Below are 22,643 nucleotides of genomic sequence, written 5' to 3' on the forward strand. Positions count from 1 at the left end.
TCTAGCATAAAATGCATGTAATTAATATAAACTAGCACGAAAATCGTATCAAAAGTAACTAAGGGGAGGCATAAATATGTATATAATTATGACTCATCATGCTGCTAGCCATATAAACATACGGATTCGTTGTTGAACGGGTATTTTCCAAATAACGTGTTATGCCATTGTATCCGCTTCTGGAGGAGCCTCGCAGTTTTAATAAGGGCTAAAGGTGATTTAATGGAGAACTTACCACTAGACGAGGCATTCCAATACAAGGAATCTTCTAAACAAGGCTCCGGTGATAAAGAGTACGCAGCAGTCTTTAATAAATCTTCTCGTGATAAATAATTGGAAAAGGCATCCCATTTCCAACACAAATCTTCGTCCCACATTTCTGATATGGTGGCTCCCAAAATGTTGTCAGGGATCGTCATAATAGCTCTATCCGACAAGAAACCTGAATCAACCCAAGAGTGGTCCCAAAACAAAGTTTTACGACCATTTCCTACCGCTAATGTGCTTCCATGATTAATAATTTGTGCTTGCGATGTAATACCAGCCCAAACATTAGACATATTCGGTCTAGGTTAGAACATGTCGATATCACATTGACCATTACAGTACTTAGCACAGAGTACCCGAGCCCATAGAGTGCTTGGTTCGGATAAAACTCGCCAACCTAACTTGGTTAGAAATGCTGCATTTGACTGTCGAGAAGAACGAAGCCCCAAACCTCCCATGCATTTTGGATTCTAAACCTTGTCCCAAGAGATTAAATGTACTTTCTTATGCTCCTCAGTGCCACCCCATAAGAAACGTCTTGTCTTTCTATCGAGAGAATCGCACACTAATCTTAGTATCTTCGCGGTTTGCATACTATGGTTAGCCATAGTAGATAGAGTAGATTGTACCAAAGTATTCCGACCTGCAAGTGATAAATGTTTCGTCTGCCAACCTGCCAATCGTCTATTGAATTTCTCCTCGAGGTGAGCGAAATTAGCCTTTGTAACTCGTCCATTAATACTTGGCATACCCAAATATGTGCTCAAGTCGTTAGTCACTTCAAACCCAGGTATGTTTTTGACATCGTCTATATCCGAAGCAGTGGTATTAGCGGAGAAGAAGATTTTGGATTTCTCCATGCTTACGTTTTCACCTGAAGCCCGACAAAAATTATCGAGAACAAATTTAATAACATGTGCTTGATCAGCTCTTACCTCTGCAAATAAGACCATATCGTCTGCAAAGAATAAATTAGAAATTTTGGGGCCATTTTTACATATAGGAATAGGGAGCCAGTCTTTGCCACGAACCCGAACGTCAATGGATTGCTGAAGTTTCTCGAGGCACATAACAAAAAGGTATGATGATATAACGGGTCACCTTGTCTAACCCCTCTAGTAGGCTTGAGTTTCTCGGTCGGTTCACCGTTCCACAAGATTTGCATGGTCGGAGTGGTCACACACTCCATCACTGTGTCTATCATAAGAATAGGAAAACCCGTATCCGTCAAAGTGCTCCTAATAAAATTCAATTTGAGGCGATCATACGCTTTCTCCAAATCAATTTTAATAGCCATATAACCTGTTTTTCCTTTTTTTCTCATAGTATGAATCGCTTCTTGAAAGACCACGATGTTATCTGTGATTTGGCGCCCAAGGACAAAACCACTTTGATTTTCAGAGATGAGCCAAGGAAGGACTTTTCTAATGCGATTGGCTATTGTTTACTAATAATTTTGTAAGCCACATTAAAAAGGCTTATGGGACGAAATTGAGATATATGCTCTGGGCCAGAGACCTTTGGTATCAATACTATGTGCATGTCATTTAGACCGACTGGTAGCCCTTTCCCCTCGAGTGCCTTCATGACCATCGTATAGACATCTTGCCTAATGATATCCCACTGCTTTTGACTGCTTTTGATAAAAAAGGGCCTGAAACCCGTCAGGACCGGGTGCTTTAAGCGAACTCATATGCATAATAACGATTTCAATCTCTGCTCTGGAATAGTATTTAGTTAACCATTCCCAATGCTCGTTATTATATTCTTGAAATAAATCATACGGAATATCTGCATCGTTATCATCAGGCACATCATCCGTGTACAATTTCTTATAGTAATTCACGACAATGTTTTTAATCTCTTCGCTATTATCAACCCAATTACCTTCGTCATTCTTTAATGTATTTATGCGGTTTCTCCACAGGCGAACTAGCGTAATGACATGAAAATAAGAAGTATTTCGATTTCCATCTCTAATGAACTCGACCCGAGATTTTTGATACCATAAAAGTTCTTCACGCTCAAGAATATCGTTTAACTCTTTTCTTAATCTCGCCTCAAGCTTAATCATGTTACTCTATCTCTGGTTCGAAAGGAAGCGCTGACACCCTTCTATACGAGCTAGAAGTTCCCGTTTTTGTCGAAAAATATTGCCAAAGACGTCCTCATTCCATCTTTGTAATTTGGTAGACAATTCAGATAATTAGGAAACCAGATTATTACCCGTAACCCAGCTCGATGTGATGAAATCCGAAAAATTCTGATGTGTCATCCACGCAGCTTGAAAGCGAAACGGTCTTTGAACAGCGTTAAGAGAAGTAAACTCGTTAGGGGAAATTAACAATGGACACTGATCGGATTGGAAAGCGGGGAGATGTCGCACAGTATTAGCGTCCCCAAATAAGTGCCCCATTCACTATTACATAATGCTCTATCAAGACGAGCACTTTGTCTTGTTGATTCGGATTTCCCTCGTGCCCATGTATGAGTTGGGCCCGAGAATTCTAATTCGATCAGTTGGCAATTCTCGATCCAATTGTTAAATAAATCACATCTAGGTGCCATATTCTGATCTCCCCCGTGACGCTCTGCTAAAGATCGGGTTTCGTTATAATCTCCAGCCAACATCCAAGGTTGGTTATTGTTTCGTGCAAACCGTTCTAATTCTGGCCAGAGTTCTAATTCGTAGGATTTGGGCTTGCGTAGACAGCGGAAAAGAACCAAGGTAACTCACCATTTCGTGAAACCTCAATTGCAATAAACGGAGAGTGCTCTTTAACAGTTATAACGGATACAAATTCAGATCTCTAGTAAAGCCAAATACCGCCACTAAAACCATTTACGTCAACTCGAGAATGGCCATTATAACCTATAATTTTCTGTATCTTGAGGGCATGTTCGCAATTCATGTGAGTTTCGACAAGAGCGATAATGGAGGGTTTATACATCTTAACCACTTCCTTAAGAGCATTGATTTTATTTTTGTTACCGGTCCCTTGTATATTCTAAACCATACAGGTTATTGGGGACAAAATAGGCGATATAGATGGGATTCTGTCCGACATATGAAAAGGTGCGTAAAGTAGATGTGATAGATAAGCTCGACTTACTAGCGATAGAATTTGATTAATGTTCCATGGTATCGACATCTCCACTTGAAGAGTCGAATTGTCCTCCTGGATTGCTTTAAACTGATATCTATTATCGAGCTTTCCGGTACCATCATCCCCATATAAGGTGCGAGAGTCTCCTTCCATACTGACTTTGTCAATGTCTGCACAGGTGGTATCATCTCGAATTGTGGTAGTTGGGGTAAGTAACGGATTTGCAGAAGTTTGAGGTCCAAGTAGGGTATATGAGGATCCATTATGATTGATTTCGGTGGAAACAGGGGAAGCGTGAACTGGTGTTATGAGGGTGGTGATTGCGGGGTTGCTTGGATTTGGGGTATTTGATAAAAATACGGTTTTTTGGTATATTAGAGATATTTTGCAAGATAGCAGAATTAGAATTGAGAATATTAGTGATTGATGATTTGCGTAAATTTTGGATAGAAGATTTGGTGGAGCGTGCTATGGGTCAGGATTGCGAAAGAATTTTATTTGTTGATTTGTTTAGGAAAGAAGATTTTTAAACAATATTAAGATTATTGACTGGAGTATTATTTGAGATATTTGGAATAATATTATTAGACGAGTTAAGAAGTTGCATATTTTCGGGGATATTTTCTTGATTATTCAAAATCTCGAACCTTGACCCCAGTTTAGCTTGATTTTTGCCAAAATTGAAAACTGTAGAAGGAGTTGTGCCAGAAATGGAGCCTCGCTTACCCAGGATATTAGCTTGCTTTTTCCTTTGATGTTTGGTGACTATTGTTTAGGTAATTTTTACCGTATTTAGGCTTTATCAGGTCAATGTGGTCTTACTCGTTGTATATTGGTTGGATGTTTACGTCAATGCTAAATAATGAAATAAAGAACGTAATTAAAGGTGACTAGTAAGATTTGGTGACGCGGAAAACCTAGTGTGGGAACAACCGCGGGAGGGACGGTACCCTTCCAAGTATTGCACTAGCTTATTAATGAGGGATCGAGTACAATGGAGACGGAATGTAAATCTAGCTAGCACAATGTATTTCGTGTGTATGTGAGATCTTGAATGCCCTTTCTTGATTGCTCTTTTGGCTATTTATAGGGTAAGAACCCTAGATATGTCCTACTTCGTTTATGGAAAGGAATATTATTTCCATAACAACTCTTTCCATATCCAGCCGTCTCCCTCCATTCTCCCTGATCTCCCTGAGTTCTCCCTAAAATCTCCCTGAAGTCTTTCCAGGATGCGGGACTCTTCCATCAATGGACTTCTTCACCTTTTCACGTCTCCTGGCCCAATTCCTTGGGCGGATCCCACTTCGCGTCCGGGCTCCTCTTGCTTGCTCTTCCTTCTCGGCCTAATTCTTCAACTGGAATTAAGTGGACCTGCCCCATTAGGCCAATATGTAAATTTTGGCCCAAACAGTTTGCCCCTAATTCCTTGTGAGATACGTCGCGAGGCGGCAAATAAGGAATTACATATCTATTTTGAAAATAACCCGCGCCGTTTTTTGCACTCCTTCCTGCGTACCCATCATTATTATTGTCCCCTTACTCCCTCATTTCCCGCGCCCTCCCTCTCTCTCTTCCTTTATAATCTCAAGCCCCAACTTAACCCCACAATCTCAAAAACCCTTCCCCTTCAGAAACTCTCCACTTCCCAAAACTCTCCTCCTTCTTTTTGTTTTCTCCCGCCGGACTTCGCCGTCGTTCCTCGCTGCCACTTTTCCCGGGTATTCCTTTCTTACCACCTTTCTTTAACCTCTTCTTTCTCTCTCCTCCGACCATGGGCAAAACTCGTCACACCTCCTCGACCTCCACCCCAACTGACCAAAACCCGGACCCCGTCTTCCCTTCCCGGAACCTTTTTACTCACCCCCATGACTGCGACTCTGCTCTGACCACCGCCGACATCCCTTTGATCAAGGGTTTGCTCGGTCTAGGCGATGGGGTCGACATCGTCATCCCAAAATTGGGTCAGAAGGCAGACGCCATCCGGCCGGGTTGGGTCTGTCTCTACCTCTAACCGTTTAGATACGGCCTCCGCTTCCCTTTTCCAAAGCTTTTTCAAGACTTTCTTTATACCAACAATTTCGCTATGGCACAAATTTCCGCCAATGTTTGGAGGGTTCTCCTCTACTCCCTGACAGCTAGTCAGAATACCGGTAGCTCCATTTCCTTGGGCGATCTTGCCCATATGTACGACATCAGGTCCCTAGGAAGAGGCAAGTTCTCCTTTCAGGGCTCTGGGGAGACCCCCTTCAGGCACGTATCAAAATCCAGGGATGAGAAGTGGTTTGAGGACTTCTTCTATGTGAGGAAGGCCTCTATCCAGCTGCCTGCTGATTACATCTTCGAGAAATGGGTTATTACTTCGAGTAAGTAGCTCTCCTGACGCCTGACTTGTTCATCTCAATGCTTACTGGTTTACTTGGTTGCTTTCGTGCAGGTCCCTGCTACCTGACTCCTCCGGGTGACCCGGTTGCTGCTCGCAATAAGCTGTTCTGCATCCCTCAGTCTGAGAGAAAGTTTCTTGACCTGATACCCGGTTTCTCACCTGCCTCCTCTTCTAACCCATAGCAATCAGCCCACAACATGTCTTCTGGTAAGCCATTTCACACTATTTTTGTTCATAATCTTGCTGCCTATCCAGTACCTCTGACATTCGATATTTTGGCTTCATGTAGGTTCAAGAGTTGATCCCTTGGAGGCCATCCTCCAGAGTGCCAAAAGAAAAGATCTGCTGCGAGTCCTGACGTGACTTCTGCCTCCAAGAGGAGTGCCCCTGCTCCATCCTTCCAGTCTCCTCCTACCCATTCCAACACCATGCGTCCTGAACCTTTAGAAGTAAGCCCGTTGTCCCGTCATCCTCCTACGCCACCTGCTAGTCCTCCTGCTGCTTCCAGTGGCGACATCATCGCTCACTTTTCAGAGGGCTTTGGAAACATTGACAAGGTACCATACTGGCCTGAGATTGACCAGCTACTCTTCCCTTCCTCGGTGGAAGCCTTCTCAGAGTTCTCCCCAGAGGAGATGGTTGAAAACGACGTGCATAATGCTTTTATGGTGAGTATCTTCCTTTTTCTAACTGTTCCAAGTTTCTTATCCTCAATCTTTCCTAATTTCAACTTTCTCTGCCCCCAGGCCTTCCAGTCCGCTCTCTACAACAGGAAGATGATCAACATACTGTAGACCACCAGCCGTGCTACCAGTGCTAAGAACAGAGAGCTGACTGAGACTGTTGCTGATCTGGAACGGCAACGTGCTGACTTGAGAGGACGGGTGGCTGAGCTGAAGGCTGATCTCGCTGGCACCAAAAAGAAACAGAAAGAAGGAGCTGATCAGCTAGCTCGCACCCAAGAGGTCTGCACCACGTTCTCTGACTCCTTGAAGCGTTATGAGGAGAGGATCAGTGAGTTGATCACCCTGGCCACCAACATTGTTGCCTATGCTACCTGGCGGGGAAAGATCAGCGGGATGCGTGCTGCCCTTGAGGAGGCTCCAACCCAGCAGGCCATAGAGGAGGAGGAGAGGCATCTGGAGATACTTTACCCCGTCCAACCTGATCTTAGTGTGCTGATGCCTGAGGTTGGCGAGGTGAACTCTCCTGCACTGGCGGAGCAGATGGCCGCTGGAGGTGCCAGCTCACTTCAGGAAGCTGATGTTGCTGAGGAAGCTCAGGAGGCTATTATTGCCGAGGGCGTGCAAGCTGGTCCTGTACCTGAAATGGGAAGTCAGCATGAGGAGGCAAGAGAGATGCCAGAAGTGGAGGTCATCAATGTGACCTAAATTTATTTCAAATTTGTTGGATGGCGGTCTGACCCTGTGTGGTGCAGACTTGTAAAATTTTAATCATTTTCTTGTTTTTTATTTTGTCTGCCATGGTGGCAGTTTTGAACTTGGGGCCATACTTTTAGGCCAATATTTTGAAATGGCCCTTGCCTTAGTTTGGCAAGTTTAATATTTGTTATATCTTGTATGTTTTGCTTCCTGCTATTATGTTTAGCTTAGGAAGCTGCCGTGTCAGCCTGCTGGCTGATTTAGGCAAGTCGTGTCAGCCTGAGAAGGCTGATTTAGACTAAGCTAGCTGTTGTGTCAGTCTACTGACTGTTTTAGGCGTATGCCGCATTATATGGGAGGTGGTCGTGTCAACCATTAAGGCTGATTTAGACCAGTCGTGTCAGCCTGAAGAGGCTGATTTAGACTCAGCTAGCTGTCGTGTCAGTCTACTGACTTATTTAGGTGTATGCCGCAATTTGACTACTTAACCTTGTTCATGACGCAAGGTGTGTTCATCATGTTTAAAGCTAACAGGGGCGTACCTTAGGCAAGTTTATCGTCATTCTAGGACCGATGGAACGTTGCAGGATTCTGGTAGCTCAGAGATCCCTGCGCTCCATATGTATGTGCATGCATGCTGGGGCCCTGATTAATTGCGATTAGTGTGAGCTACTTCCAGGGGGTGGTATCAGGGGTAGCTGGGTAAGCGTTCAGCTGTCAGCCAGGCTCCCTTTCGTATGTTCCACAGTCCGCTTGGTGAGGGTGCTCTTGACGGAGAAAGTAGGTGAGGCATGCTGGAGTGCCATGTGCCTTGTCACCCCACGTTTGCAGTTGACAGTCCTGCTAGATACCCTTTCAATGTACCATAGACGTTAGAATTCAGAGAGATGTATTTAGAGAAGCCTGAAAGCACAAATTTATCAGAGCGATGTGAAGTACCCGATGCCATCTCATGGGGTACCAGAGCAATTGTGGTCCCAGGAAGCTTACAGACTACACAACTCCAATAGTTTTTAAATTTTGAAAGAAATAAAAGAAAAAGAAATTGACGCGAAATTGGTAGTATGCCTACTACCGTTTTTTTTTTTTGGCTTTTCTTCACACACTACTCTGTACACTAATTTCTACTTATTATTAAAAGTGATACCTCTTCAGGTGAAGTATGTTCCATAGTTTTTGTATGATCTGACCGTCCATAGTCATTAATCTGTACGCCCCATGGCCAACAACTCCTTCTACCTGGTATGGTCCTTCCCATTTATAGGCGAATTTGCCTGCCATACGGTTCTTTGTGTTTTGAAAAACTTCACGGAGGACCAGGTCTCCTACCTCCAGGAGCCTGACTTTCACATTCTTGTTGTAACTTCTGGCGACTGACTGCGAGTAGGTAGCCAGACGTATTTTTGCGCTTGCTCGCAGTTCGTCTATCGTGTCCAGACTCCTTATCATTTCTGCTCTGTTCAGTTCCCCTATCATACATCCATACCTATGGGTTGGAACTAGAACCTCTGATGGAATTACTGCTTCCGCGCCAAACACCAGGCTGAAGGGTGTTTGGCCTGTTGTTATCTTTGGCGTCGTTCTGTCTGACCATAACACTAGTGGCAACTCATCTGCCCACTTTCCTCCTAACTCCTGTAATCTCCTTCTCAAGTTATCCATGATTATTTTGTTGCTGGACTCAGCTTGCCCATTGGACTTTGGAGTCCTGGGTGCTGACTTTTTTAAAAGTGATGTTCCATCTAGAACAGTATCCCTCGGCATCGTTGGAGATGAATTATGAGCCGTTGTCACATATGATTTCTGATGGGATACCAAACCTGCAGATGATATTTCGTTTAATAAAAGAGATGATCTGCTTGTCTTTTACTTCTGTGAATGCTTCTGCCTCTATCCACTTGGAGAAGTAATCTGTCATTGCCAGCATCCATATCCTGTTCCCTGTGGCTCTAGGCAGAGGACCCACTATGTCCATTCCCAATGTCATAAATGGCCAAGGATAAATGATGGGGTGTAAGGGTTCTGTCGGCTGATGGATCATTGGTGCTGAGCGTTGGCAGGCATCACATTTGCGAGCATATTCTGCTGAATCTGCCCTCATCGTGGGCCAAAAGTAGCCTTGTCTGAGGGCTTTGTTTGACAGAATCCTGCCCCCTGCATGGTTTCCACATTTGCCACTGTGGAGGGCATGCAACACAGTCTGTGCTTCTTGCTTGTCCAGGCATCGTAGGTAAGGTCCTGCTGCTGACTGCCTGAAAAGTATGTCATCAATTAGTATGAATTTGGAGGCTTTCATTTTAAAACCTCTTATCTCCTTTTTGTCGTCTAGCAGCTTGCCATGTCGTAGCCAATCTAAGTAAGGTGTCCGCCAATCCCAGTCATCTGCCTGGGTAGCTGGCTGATCAGGTGATTGGCCAGCTGCCTGGTCAGCCGTCTGGTTGTTTGGCTGGGAAGCTATCTGGCCTTCTGTAGTTATCTGAACTGCCAGCTCATCTTGTTGGTCCTCCAATTCTCCTCTGTCTGCTTCTTCTGATTTCTGGATAGATGGTTCCAGCATGTGCGCGATGGGAATATTGGACAGCTCGGTTGGCTTGAAGGTTGTCCCCAGAGTCGCTAAGGCATCTGCTTCCACATTTTTGTCTCTGGGGATCTGTTTGAGCTTACAGTCTTTGAATTTTTGTTTCAGCTCCTTTGCCACTTTTAAGTAGGCAATCATCTTTAAATCCCTGGCTATGAATTCATCAATCACATGATTAACTTTTAGCAAAGAGTCACTGAATATTTGTAGGTTCCTGACTCCTAGCTCCAGGGCTAGCTGCATCCCTAGTATTAAGGCTTCATATTCTGTTTCATTATTAGTTGCCTTAAATTCACATCGTACTGCTTGTGCTATCAGATCTCCCTGCGGTGACCGCAGTATTAGTCCTACACCTGCTCCCCTTTGGTTGGAAGCTCCATCAATGTGCATCTGCCAGACTTCTGCATCCTTATTTCCTTTGAGGGTCAGGATCTCCTCGTCGCCCAGGTTCGGATAGTCGGGTCAAGTCCGATACAAAGTCCGCCAAAGTGCTCGTGACTTGATTTCTTTGTCCTAGGATCATACCTGATGTCATATCCACTAAGGTGTATGGACCACTTTGACATTCTGCTTGATAGCTCAGGTTTACTCATTATTGATTTCAATGGGTAGTTAGTCACGACATGTATGGTGTGGGACTCAAAGTAGGGGGGTAGTTTGTAAGATGCAACTACCAGTGCTAATACTATTTTTTCAAGAGATGTGTACCTGGTCTCTGCTGGAAGCAGAGACTTGCTTACGTAGTAGACTGGCTTTTGCTCTTTATCCTGCTCTCTGACTAGAACTGCGCTTACCGCTACCTCTGTGACAGCTAAGTAGAGGAACAATGGTTCTCCTGGCTCCGGCTTTGATAATAATGGTGGGTCTTTGAGATAATGCTTTAGCTACTACGAATGCTCGCTCGTGGTCTGCGGTCCACTCGAACTTCCGGCTCTTCCTTAGTATATCGTAGAATAATCGCATTTGTCCGAGGATCTCGAGATGAATCGCTCAAAGTCGCTACCTTGCGGCTAGTCTCTCGCACGTCCTTTGGTTTTTGGGTGACTCACCGCAATACTGACTTTGATCGTTCGATCTTTGGCTTATATCCCCCTCTGGGTTACAATGTAACCTAAGAACTTGCCGGAGGACACCTCAAAGGTGCATTTAGATGGGTTCAGCTTCATTTTGTATTCTCTAAGGGTGTTGGACGTTCCTGTTAGATGCCATATGTGATCTGCAGCCTTTTCTGATTTTACCACCATATCATCAATATACACCTCCATGGTTCTTCCTATCTGTTCTTTGAACATGCGGTTGACCGGCCTTTGATATGTGGAGCCTTCATTCTTTAGGCCGAATGACATTACATTGTAACAATATATTCCTCTTTCAGACATGAACGTTGTCTTTTTCTGATCTGATGGATCCATCTTGATTTGATTGTACCCACTCCAGGCTTCTAGGAATGTCAACATCTCATGTCCAGCTGTCGCATCCACCATGGCATCGATGTGCGGTAGCGGGAAAGGATCCTTGGGGCATGCCTTGTTGAGGTCAGTGAAGTCCACGCACACTATCCATTTTCCATTATTCTTAGGTACCACTACTACGTTTGACAGCCACTCCGGGTATTTCACCTCTCTTATTTTGTTTGTTGCCAGCAGGCTGTCTACCTCCTGGTTGATCACCTTATTTCTCTCAGCTGCGAACTTCCTTCGACTCTGCTGGATGGGTTTGCATTTTGGGTCCACACTGAGTTTATGTGTTATGATGGATGGATCTATCCCTATCATGTCATCATGTGACCATGCAAAGCAGTCCATATTAGTCTGCAAAAATCCGATTAGGTGTTGTCTGAGGTCTCCTTTGCACCCAGCTCCAATTAGCACGGTCCTCTCTCGCTGCAGCTTGTCCAGGTTGATCTTATCTACCTCCTCAGCTGGAGGCTCAATGTATTCGTCCTGGACGTGCTGTTTTTGTAATTGCTATGCTGGGGGGGCTGGCAGTGCACTTTAGTGCTTTCTTATAGCAACTTCTAGCTTCCTCCTGGTCTCCTCTTATTGTTTCTACTCCCCATGGTATGGGGAATTTTATGCATTGATGATATGTTGAAGGAACGGCCTTCATCAGGTGCAGCCATGGTCATCCTAAAATGACGTTGTAGGTAGAGGGTCCATCTATGACTAAGTACCTAACCTACTTGTTGACTCCTCCCACGTAGGTTGGGACTACTATCTCGCCCAACGAGCTGGATGTCTCCCCACTGAACCCTACCAGCGGAATAGTCTTTTTCTGCAAATCCTTCTCGCTGAATCCCATGTTTTCTATCGTTTTCAACATGATCAGGTTGACCGAGCTACCAGTGTCTACCAGGACCTTTCTGACTGTGCAGTTGGCCATTGACAGGGTTATGATGAGTGCGTCGTGGTGCTCCTGTTCGTCACGCACATCTCCTTCGTCAAAAGCAACCGCAAGTAGATAACTATGAGAAATTCTGCAAGAAGTCTCTGGCCTATCTCCTTTGGTCTCATTAGCACGCCTTTTGGCTGCCGAGTATGTTAGACCACTTATGCCTGAGCCGCCTGTTATCACGTTTATTATTTTGGTGCACTTGGGTGGAATTGCAGGTTTTGTGGAGCCCACCTTATCCTACTGCTTACCCCCACGTGGTAATGGGTGGCTCAGATCTCCCTGTTCAATCAGGCGTATGATCTCCCTACGCAATGTATAACAGTCTTTTGTGTTATGTCCGATGTCACGATGGAACTCGCACTTCTTCTTGCTGTCTTTTCGCCATGCTTGTTCTTCTACTGGTGGTCTGGGCCATCTTACCCGGTCTCCCATCTCTCTGAGTGCTTTTAGGATTCCTCCGACGCCAGTTGTGAATCTAAACTCCGCCAGTGTGGGGAGTTGATGATTGTGGGGAGTTGCTGATTCTCCTCTCTATTGTCGACCCTGTTAACTCCCCTCCCATATGGCCTATATCTTTCATCCCTCTTGCTAGTTGACTGCTTCCTGCTTGATTTTTCCATGGCTGGCGTGCTTGATATGCTTGGCGTACTTAGTATGCTAGCTCTGGCTAGGGTGTCCTCTTCCAACCTGATTACAGCTGCTGCTTTCTCTTGTACTGCCTCGAAACTATGACAAGGATGCATAGTTAGTTGCTTGTATAGGTCAGATTCATGATGTAGGCCTCTTCTGAAGGCTTCTACTGCTGTCGACACGTCACATTCTCGTACCGTCACCTTCTCATTATTGAATCTGGTGTTGTATTCTCCAATGGTTTCGCCAGCTCCCTGGATGATTCTGTACAAATCTCCTGCATGCTTCCGCGGCTTTCGGCTGCTTGCAAATTGTTGAGTGAATGCGTTTACCAAGTCGGCAAACGTGGATATCGATCTGTTAGGCAGGCCTACGAACCACCGGAGTGCTGGCCCCGTCAACGTGGATCCAAACCCCTTACACATACAGGCTTCTTTTACTTGTCCTACTGCCATCACTGTCATCATTTTCTGCTTGTATTGGCTCATATGGTCAAAGGGATCTGTAGTGCCATCAAAGAAAGGCATGTTTGGATTTGTGAATCCCTTTGGCATGGCGATAATGGATATGGCATCCACGAACGGTGAGTTAGCATAACTGTCGGGTGCCGCCTTTTCAAGTGGAGGTGGGAATCCTGGGACCCTGCTCAGCATCTCGCTCAGCTCCAGGTACTTTTGGTTGGTTAGACTTCCGGAGTCTTGGCTTTGTCTCTCTACTACCTGCTAGCTTGGGGTGCTGGTTCTTGGCCTGATCTCTTGAAGGTCCCGGTGTGGCGTGGTGGCTAATGGTGTTGAGGTTACGCGTGTTCCTTGATGCCAGCTTACCTGCGGGCTACCTGCAGATCCTGCACCAGGTGTCTGATCAGTTACCACGAAATTATCAACTGGGAGGTTACCTGATTGTGCTTCCACGTGGCTGGATGGCTGCCAGCTTTCTGGTGTGAGGTATCCCAGTCCTCGTGGAGTTATTCTTTCCTCTGATGATACTACTGTCAGATCCAATCTTGTCACCAGCTCGGCTGGTATTTGTCGAAGCTGACTCCTGCTGCCTGATATCCCTTGTGTTAGATCCGCTACCGGAGCCCGACCTTCCTTCTCCCTGCTTGTTGGAGTGACGGACTGCTGCTTAAGAAAGTCTATCTGCGCCCAGAGTTCTTTGTCTCTTTTTCTTGCTTCAGCTTCAGCTTTCCTCTGGTCTTCTCGCATATTTTTCATGGCCTTCTGAAGGTTTTCCACGCCAGCGAGCAGGATTTGCGTTGGACTGGGTGGTGGGGTGAGGCCTGAGCTTGTTGTACTTTTATCCGATCTGGTCTGAGCTGTGGCAGCAGGAGATTTGGGAGGTAAAGATGTTTTTGCCACAGGTGTGGTTCTTGAGGTGTGCCCAGGAGCACGAGTTGATGCGTCGATCGATGGGATTCTCGAATAGAGTTTGGTGGTAACGACGGTTGGCCGCTCCCTGACACGGCTGTTGATGTTTGTTTGTCCATTACTCGTTTAAGTAATCAACGATTGACGACCACAATGCCCCACGGTGGGCGCCAAACTGTTTAGGTAATTTTTACCGTATTTAGGTTTTATCAGGTCAATGTGGTCTTACTCGTTGTATATTGGTTGGATGTTTATGTCAATGCTAAATAATGAAGTAAAGAACGTAATTAAAGGTGACACGTAAGATTTGGTGACGCGGAAAACCCAGTGTGGGAACAACCGCGGGAGGGACGGTACCCTTCCAAGTATTGCACTAGCTTATTAATGAGGGATCGAGTACAATGGAGACGGAATGTAAATCTATCTAGCACAATGTATTTTGTGTGTATGTGAGATCTTGAATGCCCTTTCTTGATTGCTCCTTTGGCTATTTATAGGGTAAGAACCCTAGATATGTCCTACTTCGTTTATGGAAAGGAATATTACTTCCATAACAACTCTTTCCATATCCAGCCGTCTCCCTCCATTCTCCCTGATCTCCCTGAGTTCTCCCTAAAATCTCTCTGAAGTCTTTCCAGGATGCGGGACTCTTCCATCAATGGACTTCTTCACCTTTTCACGTCTCCTGGCCCAATTCCTTGGGCGGATCCCACTTCGCGTCCGGACTCCTCTTGCTTGCTCTTCCTTCTCGGCCCAATTCTTCAACTGGAATTAAGTGGACCTGCCCCATTAAGCCAATATGTAAATTTTAGCCCAAACAACTATCATCCAGTTTCCAAAACCGTCTTTCTCCTCAGGCCTTAGACCACCTTCTAACGAATGATCATTTCCCGGAATAATAATGTTCTTATTTTCGTCAGTGTAAGAATCAGTAGTACCCACACGTGGCTTCATAAAAGTGTCATTTGATGTCATATATCCATACAAAATTACACTCAATGTTACCTTTTTATATTATTGTATAGATTCTATCATCTTTCTACCAAGCGGGAAACTCACATGTCGGTTTATTATTTCACACTCCCCTCATATGTGAAGTCACTTTTTTCACTAGACTAGACCTCCCTAGCTGCAATTTCTTGGTCCAATTTTTGCTCTAATACCATGTTAATCTTCGTTATAGGCTGAGCCGCACCCACGCTGACCATCGGAGAGTGTGCATTTATAAGTCCGATTAAAAAAAACGAGTGAAAATACAACTCGGTTTGGGAGGCTGTTGAAAGTTGAAACACACAACAAAAATAGAGCTGATCATTTCCGAGCTGGCCCGTTCGGCTCGCTACTTAAGCGGGCTTGGTCAGGGATTTTTTTTCTTTTAAAATAAATAGTTAATGGACATAGAAAACTCGGCCCGCTAAATTAATGGACATGTATGGACTAAATAAGAATGTTCTTGGACAACCCGCTAGGGCCGCTAAAGCTTATAATGTATTTTTACTTCCTTAAAATGATTTACGAAACTAAATAATTAATCAAGGTCCATGTAACAATCCAACACTCGATTAAATTAAGAAAGAAAAATAACACCAAATCTCTGTATCATCAATTTGGGCAATTTATTATTATGCCTCAAACCAACAAATGTCAGTATGAGGACGTATCATGTAGTACAAAGATGTAGTATATTGTTCGATTTTTCCATCATTTATAGTCTGTGTCTTCAATATTTTAAACCCCGGCGGCCCTTAGGGAAGCCCGCTAACTTATATCGGACGGGTATGGACAACTTCAATAAGGCCTTGTTCTTTTGGATTGAAACCATCTGAACTGAACTGAGCTGAGCTAAACTGAACTGAACTAAACTAAAGTAAAGAGTTAATTTGTGAAGAGAAAAGCTGAACTGAACTGAATAAAGCTGAGCTAAACTGAACTGAACTGAATATAGCTGAACTGAACTGAAATGAGCTGAAATTAAGCCAAAAGAACAGGGGCTAAGCCTGTTATAGTGGGCACGGTCAGAAAAAAATAGGTCCACCGGACATTTTTTATTTGGGTTGCCTCACCGTGTCCGGCCCAAGCCCGCAAACAATCAGCTTTAAACAAAAGACTCCTGGTTTCACACTTTCCCGTTCAAATAACGGTTACATTCCTGTGAAGTGTGGAAGAAGAAGAACGAAAGATGCAATTGAAAACACACAATAAAAATAAACTCGAAAGAACTCTACCACCATGGAAACTAAAGATCCAAGCAAAAGCAAAGCAATTCTACTTTAAATTCAAGTTAAACTCATTGTTCAATCTCCAAGCACACACTTCACCTTCTTCATCCCTCTCTTTAATTGCCAACCTTAACCTTGACAAATATCGTCTAACTTTCATCCTCTCAACTCCTACAAAAAAAACCACAATTAAATCCAGATTTCTTGGTATTTTGCGTAGATTAAGACGCTCAAATCAATCGAAGAAAAGGGTTTTTAGATTACATAAAGTTAAGTGGACAAGGGTTACTGTGGCGGCTGCATTGTTGGTATCTTTAATGCTTTATCCTTTGCATAAGAAACTTGGTATTGATGAACAACGATTTAGTAAACTTTTTGACAAAGTTTTGAGTTCTGTTGTTGCTTCATTGTAGATTTGATTTACTGTTATAATTTTATTTTAATTTCCTGTTATTACATCATAATGTAATTGACAATGTAATGATTCAATTATAAAAGTTTGGATCTTTTATGTGGTTATGGATCAGTTATCTGTTGTGTTGATTGCGCATCTTTTGACAATGTAAAAGTGTAAAGCTAATTATAGAGATTGCCATGTAATTTGGAATTCGTTTATGGGATGTTATTTTTAGCCTTATTTAAATTTAAATAGGTTGTGAGTATGTTCCTAATTTACAACAAACCTTCTTAAACGAGAAGTTGAGTACGTCTCTCTTATAACCGTTGTTTGATTGGGTTAACCTGATACTGATATTTTGAATTCCAATTGATTAAAGGGGTATGAATGTATGATTGCTTACTGGTAGAGATATTCGAGACAATCAGACAAGAGTATGATTGCTTACTTGGCAGGATTTTCAACTTCCTGGAAGCTTAGTTTCGGTTGGAAACTTGGAATTATATGGTACTATGTGTAGTGATGTTTGAAATCCTTGTGCTGTGTGTATTGAGCAGTGAGCTATAGCCTATAGGGCCTCTCTCACACCCCCATTGCATTATTTGCATTGTAAAGTTGCATAATAAAAACTTGTAATGTTGAAACTACTGCTAGGAGTTTAGAATTCGAGGGATGTTTCGTTAGATGTTTTGAAATGGATTTAATTTTCGAGGGATGTTGAAATGGGTCATTGCATTGTAAAGTTAATGAAGAGAGACATTTAATACTTAAGGCCAAACACATTGGTTTCTAGTCTTCATACCTCATACTCGGTCATTGTTTATCCGATACTCACTTTCTGTTGCTACTAGGGAAAATGTCGGATGGGAAAGGGCCAGGTATGGATCCCATGCCCATATCCCTATGTTTCGTGTGCGACATGTGCATGACCCCAAAAGTGAAGAGTCAAAGTAACACAATTCATATGTTAGCTTCCCTGCTTTTGGACAGTTTCTGCTGTGTGTTCTGTATCGAGTATTTTTTTTTTTGAACCTTAGTTAACTCTGAAAATTTAGAATTTCCAACATACCATGATTATGTATTCTTATATCAATTTGATAGGTTCTGTAATTGAATTAATGCTTGCTGATTTGTGGTTAAGATAGGCTGTTTCACTGTATTAAAAAATAGAAAGAAGAAGAGTGATCAAAATGTACATATGAATCTGGTACAGCCTCTGGAAAGTATGTCAACAGCGCTTCCTGAACCACAAACATGCACTCATGTCCTCCAGTTGCCTCCTCCAAGTTTTTGGAGCGGGGAAAAGTCCGTTCAACTCTCCGGAAAATCGATGGATAACAGAATGCATGCATTGTTGTAGTTTCTCATCAGACTATTGCACATCAGAGACTCTTTCCTCGGCTACTTATAAAGCGTCCTTTTCAGATGTTTCTTGTTGCTCAAGAAAAGTGGAAGCCACCATTACACGATTTTGCATCTCGGCTCAGGTTATGACAACTCTTTGTTGCCTATGAAATTCAACTTCTTTGAGGAAAGTTCACTTGGTTTTTTTCTAGTAAATTTGCGATATTATCTTCATGGCTTTATGCTTATATGATGTTTGGATTCAATAGGGTATAAAGGACATTGTAAATGAGGTGAAATCTCTCGTATCTTTACAGCATCCCAATCTTTGTAAGCTGCTTGGTTACCATGCTCGTGAGGGATCTGAGCAAAGGATCTTAATTTATGAAAGGCTACACCGTGAAAGTAGCTTTGTGTGCTGCTCAAGGTCTTAGTTTCTTGCATGAAGAAGGTCCTTTTCAGGTACTTTTCATTAAGGATTCATTTACCTTGAGCTTCTATTCAAAATTTGGAAATGTTTGGCCACTAGATTTTTAGTGCATATCTATGTTACTTTGATACTTTGACACTAGGACATTCAGACACGACACTTCAATTCAATGAACTTCACAACAATACAACTGTGTAGGACACTTAACAGTTTGTTGAATCCGACATTTGCAGCGTAGTTGGAGTAACATAGGTGCATATTCTGCCTGTTAATTTTTTTTACCACGAATATTACAAACCGAATGATCCATTGAGTAGAATGCCAATTTTCTTGTGATCCGAACTTTATATCATGTTACTGAATTGTGGTCACCATTAGGAAAATTGACCTGTTTTTGTTGTTCTATCAGCACGATTCACATATCTGATGTGTCCATATTCATTGGCAGGCACTGTACAATGATTTTTCTGCTGTAAATATTCAGATCGACAAGGATTTCAGTGCAACGCTTTCAGGGTATGGTTGTGTTGGCCTTCTTCCTCTAGCAGATCTTTCAAATGCTCCTATGATGAGTCTACTTGTTAATGCTTTCTTCGCGCTGTGTAATAAACATGTTCATGAGCTGTTACTCTTCTATTCTTGTTGATCTTTTCGTAGTGATTGCGTCCTAGTATCTTGAGACCGAAAATGAGGCTTAGACACAATCATGTGAAAAGTAATTAGCATCATAGTTTCAAATTATGGTTCATATTTGGCAATCCCTGATCATTTTAGAGACCTAGGCTTTCTTGTAAAGTTCATGATGTTCTTCTTTAGTATGTACCGAGTACATCTTAGTGATGTGATCAATTTTGCTTATGCAGGCTCGTCTCTTTGGTGAACCTCAATGGAGCTAATTGGGTTCACGATTATGATGAAATAATTCAAAATGACTTCCTAAATTCGGTGTGCATTTTTTATTGTCAACAAATTCTTGCTACATTTAAGGCATCAGGATATCTTTCAGTAGAAAGTAGCTTACTCACCCCCAAAGGTAACGTCTATAGCTTCGGAATCGTCCTTCTTGAGTTTCTAACCGGGCGTAGGAATATGGATGCTCAAAGATCCAAGGAGGAGAGAAACTTGGTCAAATCGAGCCGTTCCTCCTTAGCAGACGAGTGCAGGCTCTCCCTAGTTATGGATCCTCTGCTAAAAGGCCGGTACCCTATAAAAGTGGCCCAAACAGTGGCCGATATAGCCCAACGATGTCTACAAAAGGATCCACTAGAAAGGGCTACCATGAGAACCATCTCCCAAGAGTCTCAAAACCATACAAGAAATCAAATATTCTTTTCCAGTAAGCACATGTTTAGGTCACATAGTCTTCAACCATCACGTGCTCAGTAGTCTTCGGTTTCTCCGACAAAGGTGTTCACTTTGCCCTTATCAATGCTAGCTCATGAGTGTTCTTCACTTCTTGGGTTGGAGAAGCTTGAGCGGCAAGAGTCCCGGAGATCATTGACATCAGTCTAAACTGAGGGCTAGCATAGAAGGTTCTGATAATAGTTTTGATTTTTTTTTCGTATAAACACGGTAAACATGGTGGTTTTGAATGGAAATTGTGTTTCGTTTGTAATATGTAGATACATGGGTGTATAAAATTTTCTTAGATTGGAAGTCCGCGAGGCAAAAAAATAATACTCCGTATTCATTTCAGTCAGTCACAGTACTAATCTTTGTGTTATGTTTCAAATTTACTTAATCATGTCAGAAGAGTTCGGTTTCTAAATAAATTATTGTGTTAAATTAGGTGAGTTATTAGAAATCCATTTTCAAAATAGGCAATTTTCCCAAATTAATTATTAAAATGGGCCGAGTCTCAAATTAATTGTCGAAAATGGGTCTTTGTATAACCCCTCACACTAGCTTCGTCAATACCAAGCCTACGTAGACCCAGTTTAATTATCCTAATCTCGCACCTCTACGGAATCCTCCAATTCATGAGCCTTTGTATAAAGTTTTAGGATAATTAAACTAGACTATGAGTACGAGATTAGGAAAACTCGAATTCTCATAAAACTTTATGGTAATTATGAATCAACAAGTTTACAACTTAATTTCAACCCATCCCCTATCTACTAAAAGACTAGGCATTCTGGAAAAATTTCCCGCCAAAATACATCGACTCAAATACGTAAATAAATGTTTATTTCATTAAACAAATATTTTCATTAAAATAATAGTATTTTCATCAAATTATAATAGTTTCAATAAACACTAAATTATACTCCTTTAGTTAAAAAAAAAAAAATAGGTATCAAATGACTAAATCTTTCATTTGTTATATTAATAGATAATGATTTGACGCATACTTATTGTGTACAAAACTAAACTGTAAACGATTATTACTAACTTTGTGACAAAAAAATGGAATTCATTATAATAATTTAATAAAATCGATAAAATGAAATTATTGACGTTGAGGTATAAAAAATATTTCATTTAAATATATATTACATAACATTTTCTCTCAATTAATTAGTTTTGAGATCAATTTTTTTTTTTAATTAAAATATAATGAGATAAAATATGAAAATTAATGAGGTGTCAACGCTTTAGTGCACGGAATGTGGACTAGTTAGGAAAACTTGATTAATGAATGAGTTTGAACTAAAATTTCCAAATTTTGTAAAACTCAAATTGGATCATCTAACCTACTCCTAGGCCCAATCAAATACGGACCCCCAGGCCCCAATCATCCATCCATCCTCTATATAAACAACCAAAACACCCTCCAAGTCTTCCATCCTCGTTATTATTCTATCTCGTGCTTAACCCAAACGCAACCCCCAAATCCCCAAAAAATGCAGATATTCGTGAAAACCCTAACTGGCAAAACAATAACCCTAGAAGTTGAATCCTCAGACACAATTGACAATGTCAAAACCAAGATCCAAGACAAAGAAGGCATCCCACCTGATCAACAACGTCTTATCTTTGCTGGTAAACAACTTGAAGATGGTCGTACTTTAGCCGATTACAATATCCAGAAAGAATCTACTCTTCATCTTGTTTTACGTCTTCGCGGCGGTACTATGATTAAGGTTAAGACACTTACTGGTAAGGAAATTGAGATTGATATTGAACCTACTGATACTATTGATCGTGTTAAGGAAAGGGTTGAGGAGAAAGAAGGTATTCCTCCTGTTCAACAGAGGTTGATTTATGCTGGGAAACAGCTTGCTGATGATAAGACTGCTAAGGATTATAATATTGAAGGCGGGTCTGTTCTTCATCTTGTTCTCGCTCTTCGTGGCGGCGTCTTTTGATTCTGTCTTTTAATTTGATGATGAATTCTGGTGTGTCAATGTTGCTACTTTGTTGATTTGGGGTTTGGATTTTTAATTGTGTTAATTAATGGAAGTTTATTATTATTATTGTGGAAATTGTTTGTTTTGATTTTTCAAGTTTTGATTTTTATGAATGTTGCTTGTGTTTTGAATTAGATTAGCAATTCACAATAAGACCGTCTTATAAAAGGAAGGGTTACTGACTCGTAATCTTGACACAGAGCCTTGAAGTTTCGTAATCTTATAAAAGGAGATTTACTCATGAAATTGTTCCAAATAACCCCAAGTGTTTGAATTAGATTCGCAGTAAGACAGTCTTAGCATGAACACGGTGCATTGAAGTTTCCTGATTGTATCTATGTGGTGCTTGGAGCTGCCAAGTGTTTTCAATTGCGATGCTATTAGGTATAAAAATAAGGGTTTAGGTAGGGACCCGTGGGATTTAGAAATCAAAAACAAACTTTTGTTTGATAATTGTGGATTGTGGATGACTGGGGAAGGGATTAAGGGTGGAAATTTAGGGTTAATGCAATATTGTTTTGTCTGACTTTTGGAATTTTGTTATTGTTATTTCAGAAGCTTAAGCTGTGTTTGGATTTGGTGTAATAATTAGGTGGAGGGGAAATCTGAAATTGGGTTCCTGTGAGGTTGAAATTGAGTTTTGTGAGAATGCAATCACTTACTGAAGTTGTAGGATGATGAACAAGTGACTTTTTTGTTGACTATGTTGGGGGAGATTGATGACTTTTTGAAATTGAGCTTATTAAGCTTTATCGTGTGTGCTATGGTTACTCCACTAGATTTCAAGTGTCA

At 42.1% G+C, this 22,643-nt stretch overlaps 4 protein-coding genes and 1 pseudogene across 4 annotated transcripts; 2 read left to right on the plus strand and 3 right to left on the minus strand.

The window, feature by feature from the left end:
- Positions 1–737: 737 nt before the first annotated feature.
- On the minus strand, positions 738–1,337 carry LOC141648975 (uncharacterized). Its single transcript, XM_074457681.1, has one exon. It carries the CDS (start codon positions 1,335–1,337, stop codon positions 738–740), a length of 600 nt encoding a protein of 199 aa, XP_074313782.1.
- A 7,842-nt stretch (positions 1,338–9,179) lies between these two features.
- Positions 9,180–10,110, minus strand: LOC141648977 (uncharacterized). The gene is made up of 2 exons (XM_074457682.1): positions 9,340–10,110; positions 9,180–9,233 (listed from the first exon to the last, which is right to left on the minus strand). Exons 1-2 carry the CDS (start codon positions 10,108–10,110, stop codon positions 9,180–9,182), a joined length of 825 nt encoding a protein of 274 aa, XP_074313783.1.
- A 1,788-nt stretch (positions 10,111–11,898) lies between these two features.
- On the minus strand, positions 11,899–12,546 carry LOC141648978 (uncharacterized). The gene is made up of 2 exons (XM_074457683.1): positions 12,363–12,546; positions 11,899–12,248 (listed from the first exon to the last, which is right to left on the minus strand). Exons 1-2 carry the CDS (start codon positions 12,544–12,546, stop codon positions 11,899–11,901), a joined length of 534 nt encoding a protein of 177 aa, XP_074313784.1.
- Positions 12,547–16,230: 3,684 nt separating this feature from the next.
- LOC141647566 (putative serine/threonine-protein kinase PBL15) lies at positions 16,231–19,317 on the plus strand (annotated as a pseudogene).
- Positions 19,318–21,257: 1,940 nt separating this feature from the next.
- On the plus strand, positions 21,258–21,919 carry LOC141647567 (ubiquitin-NEDD8-like protein RUB2). The gene has a single exon (XM_074455796.1). The coding sequence runs from the start codon at positions 21,345–21,347 to the stop codon at positions 21,807–21,809; it is 465 nt and encodes a 154-aa protein (XP_074311897.1). The 5' UTR covers positions 21,258–21,344; the 3' UTR covers positions 21,810–21,919.
- Positions 21,920–22,643: the final 724 nt, after the last annotated feature.

This window comes from Silene latifolia, chromosome 3 (genome assembly GCF_048544455.1).
Source record: "Silene latifolia isolate original U9 population chromosome 3, ASM4854445v1, whole genome shotgun sequence".
Lineage (NCBI taxonomy): Eukaryota > Viridiplantae > Streptophyta > Magnoliopsida > Caryophyllales > Caryophyllaceae > Silene > Silene latifolia.

What these genes read in the sequence shown, in the direction of transcription:
- LOC141648975 (XM_074457681.1), bottom strand. Translation starts at nt 1,337, where the DNA reads ATGTGCCTCGAGAAACTTCAGCAATCCATTGACGTTCGGGTTCGTGGC.
- LOC141648977 (XM_074457682.1), bottom strand. Translation starts at nt 10,110, where the DNA reads ATGCACATTGATGGAGCTTCCAACCAAAGGGGAGCAGGTGTAGGACTA. An exon ending in ACAAGCAAGAAGCACAGACT is followed by an intron (nt 9,234 to 9,339) that starts GTGTTGCATGCC and finishes CGATGAGGGCAG; the next exon opens with ATTCAGCAGAATATGCTCGC.
- LOC141648978 (XM_074457683.1), bottom strand. Translation starts at nt 12,546, where the DNA reads ATGGGAGACCGGGTAAGATGGCCCAGACCACCAGTAGAAGAACAAGCA. An exon ending in CCACCCATTACCACGTGGGG is followed by an intron (nt 12,249 to 12,362) that starts GTAAGCAGTAGG and finishes CATACTCGGCAG; the next exon opens with CCAAAAGGCGTGCTAATGAG.
- LOC141647567 (XM_074455796.1), top strand. Translation starts at nt 21,345, where the DNA reads ATGCAGATATTCGTGAAAACCCTAACTGGCAAAACAATAACCCTAGAA.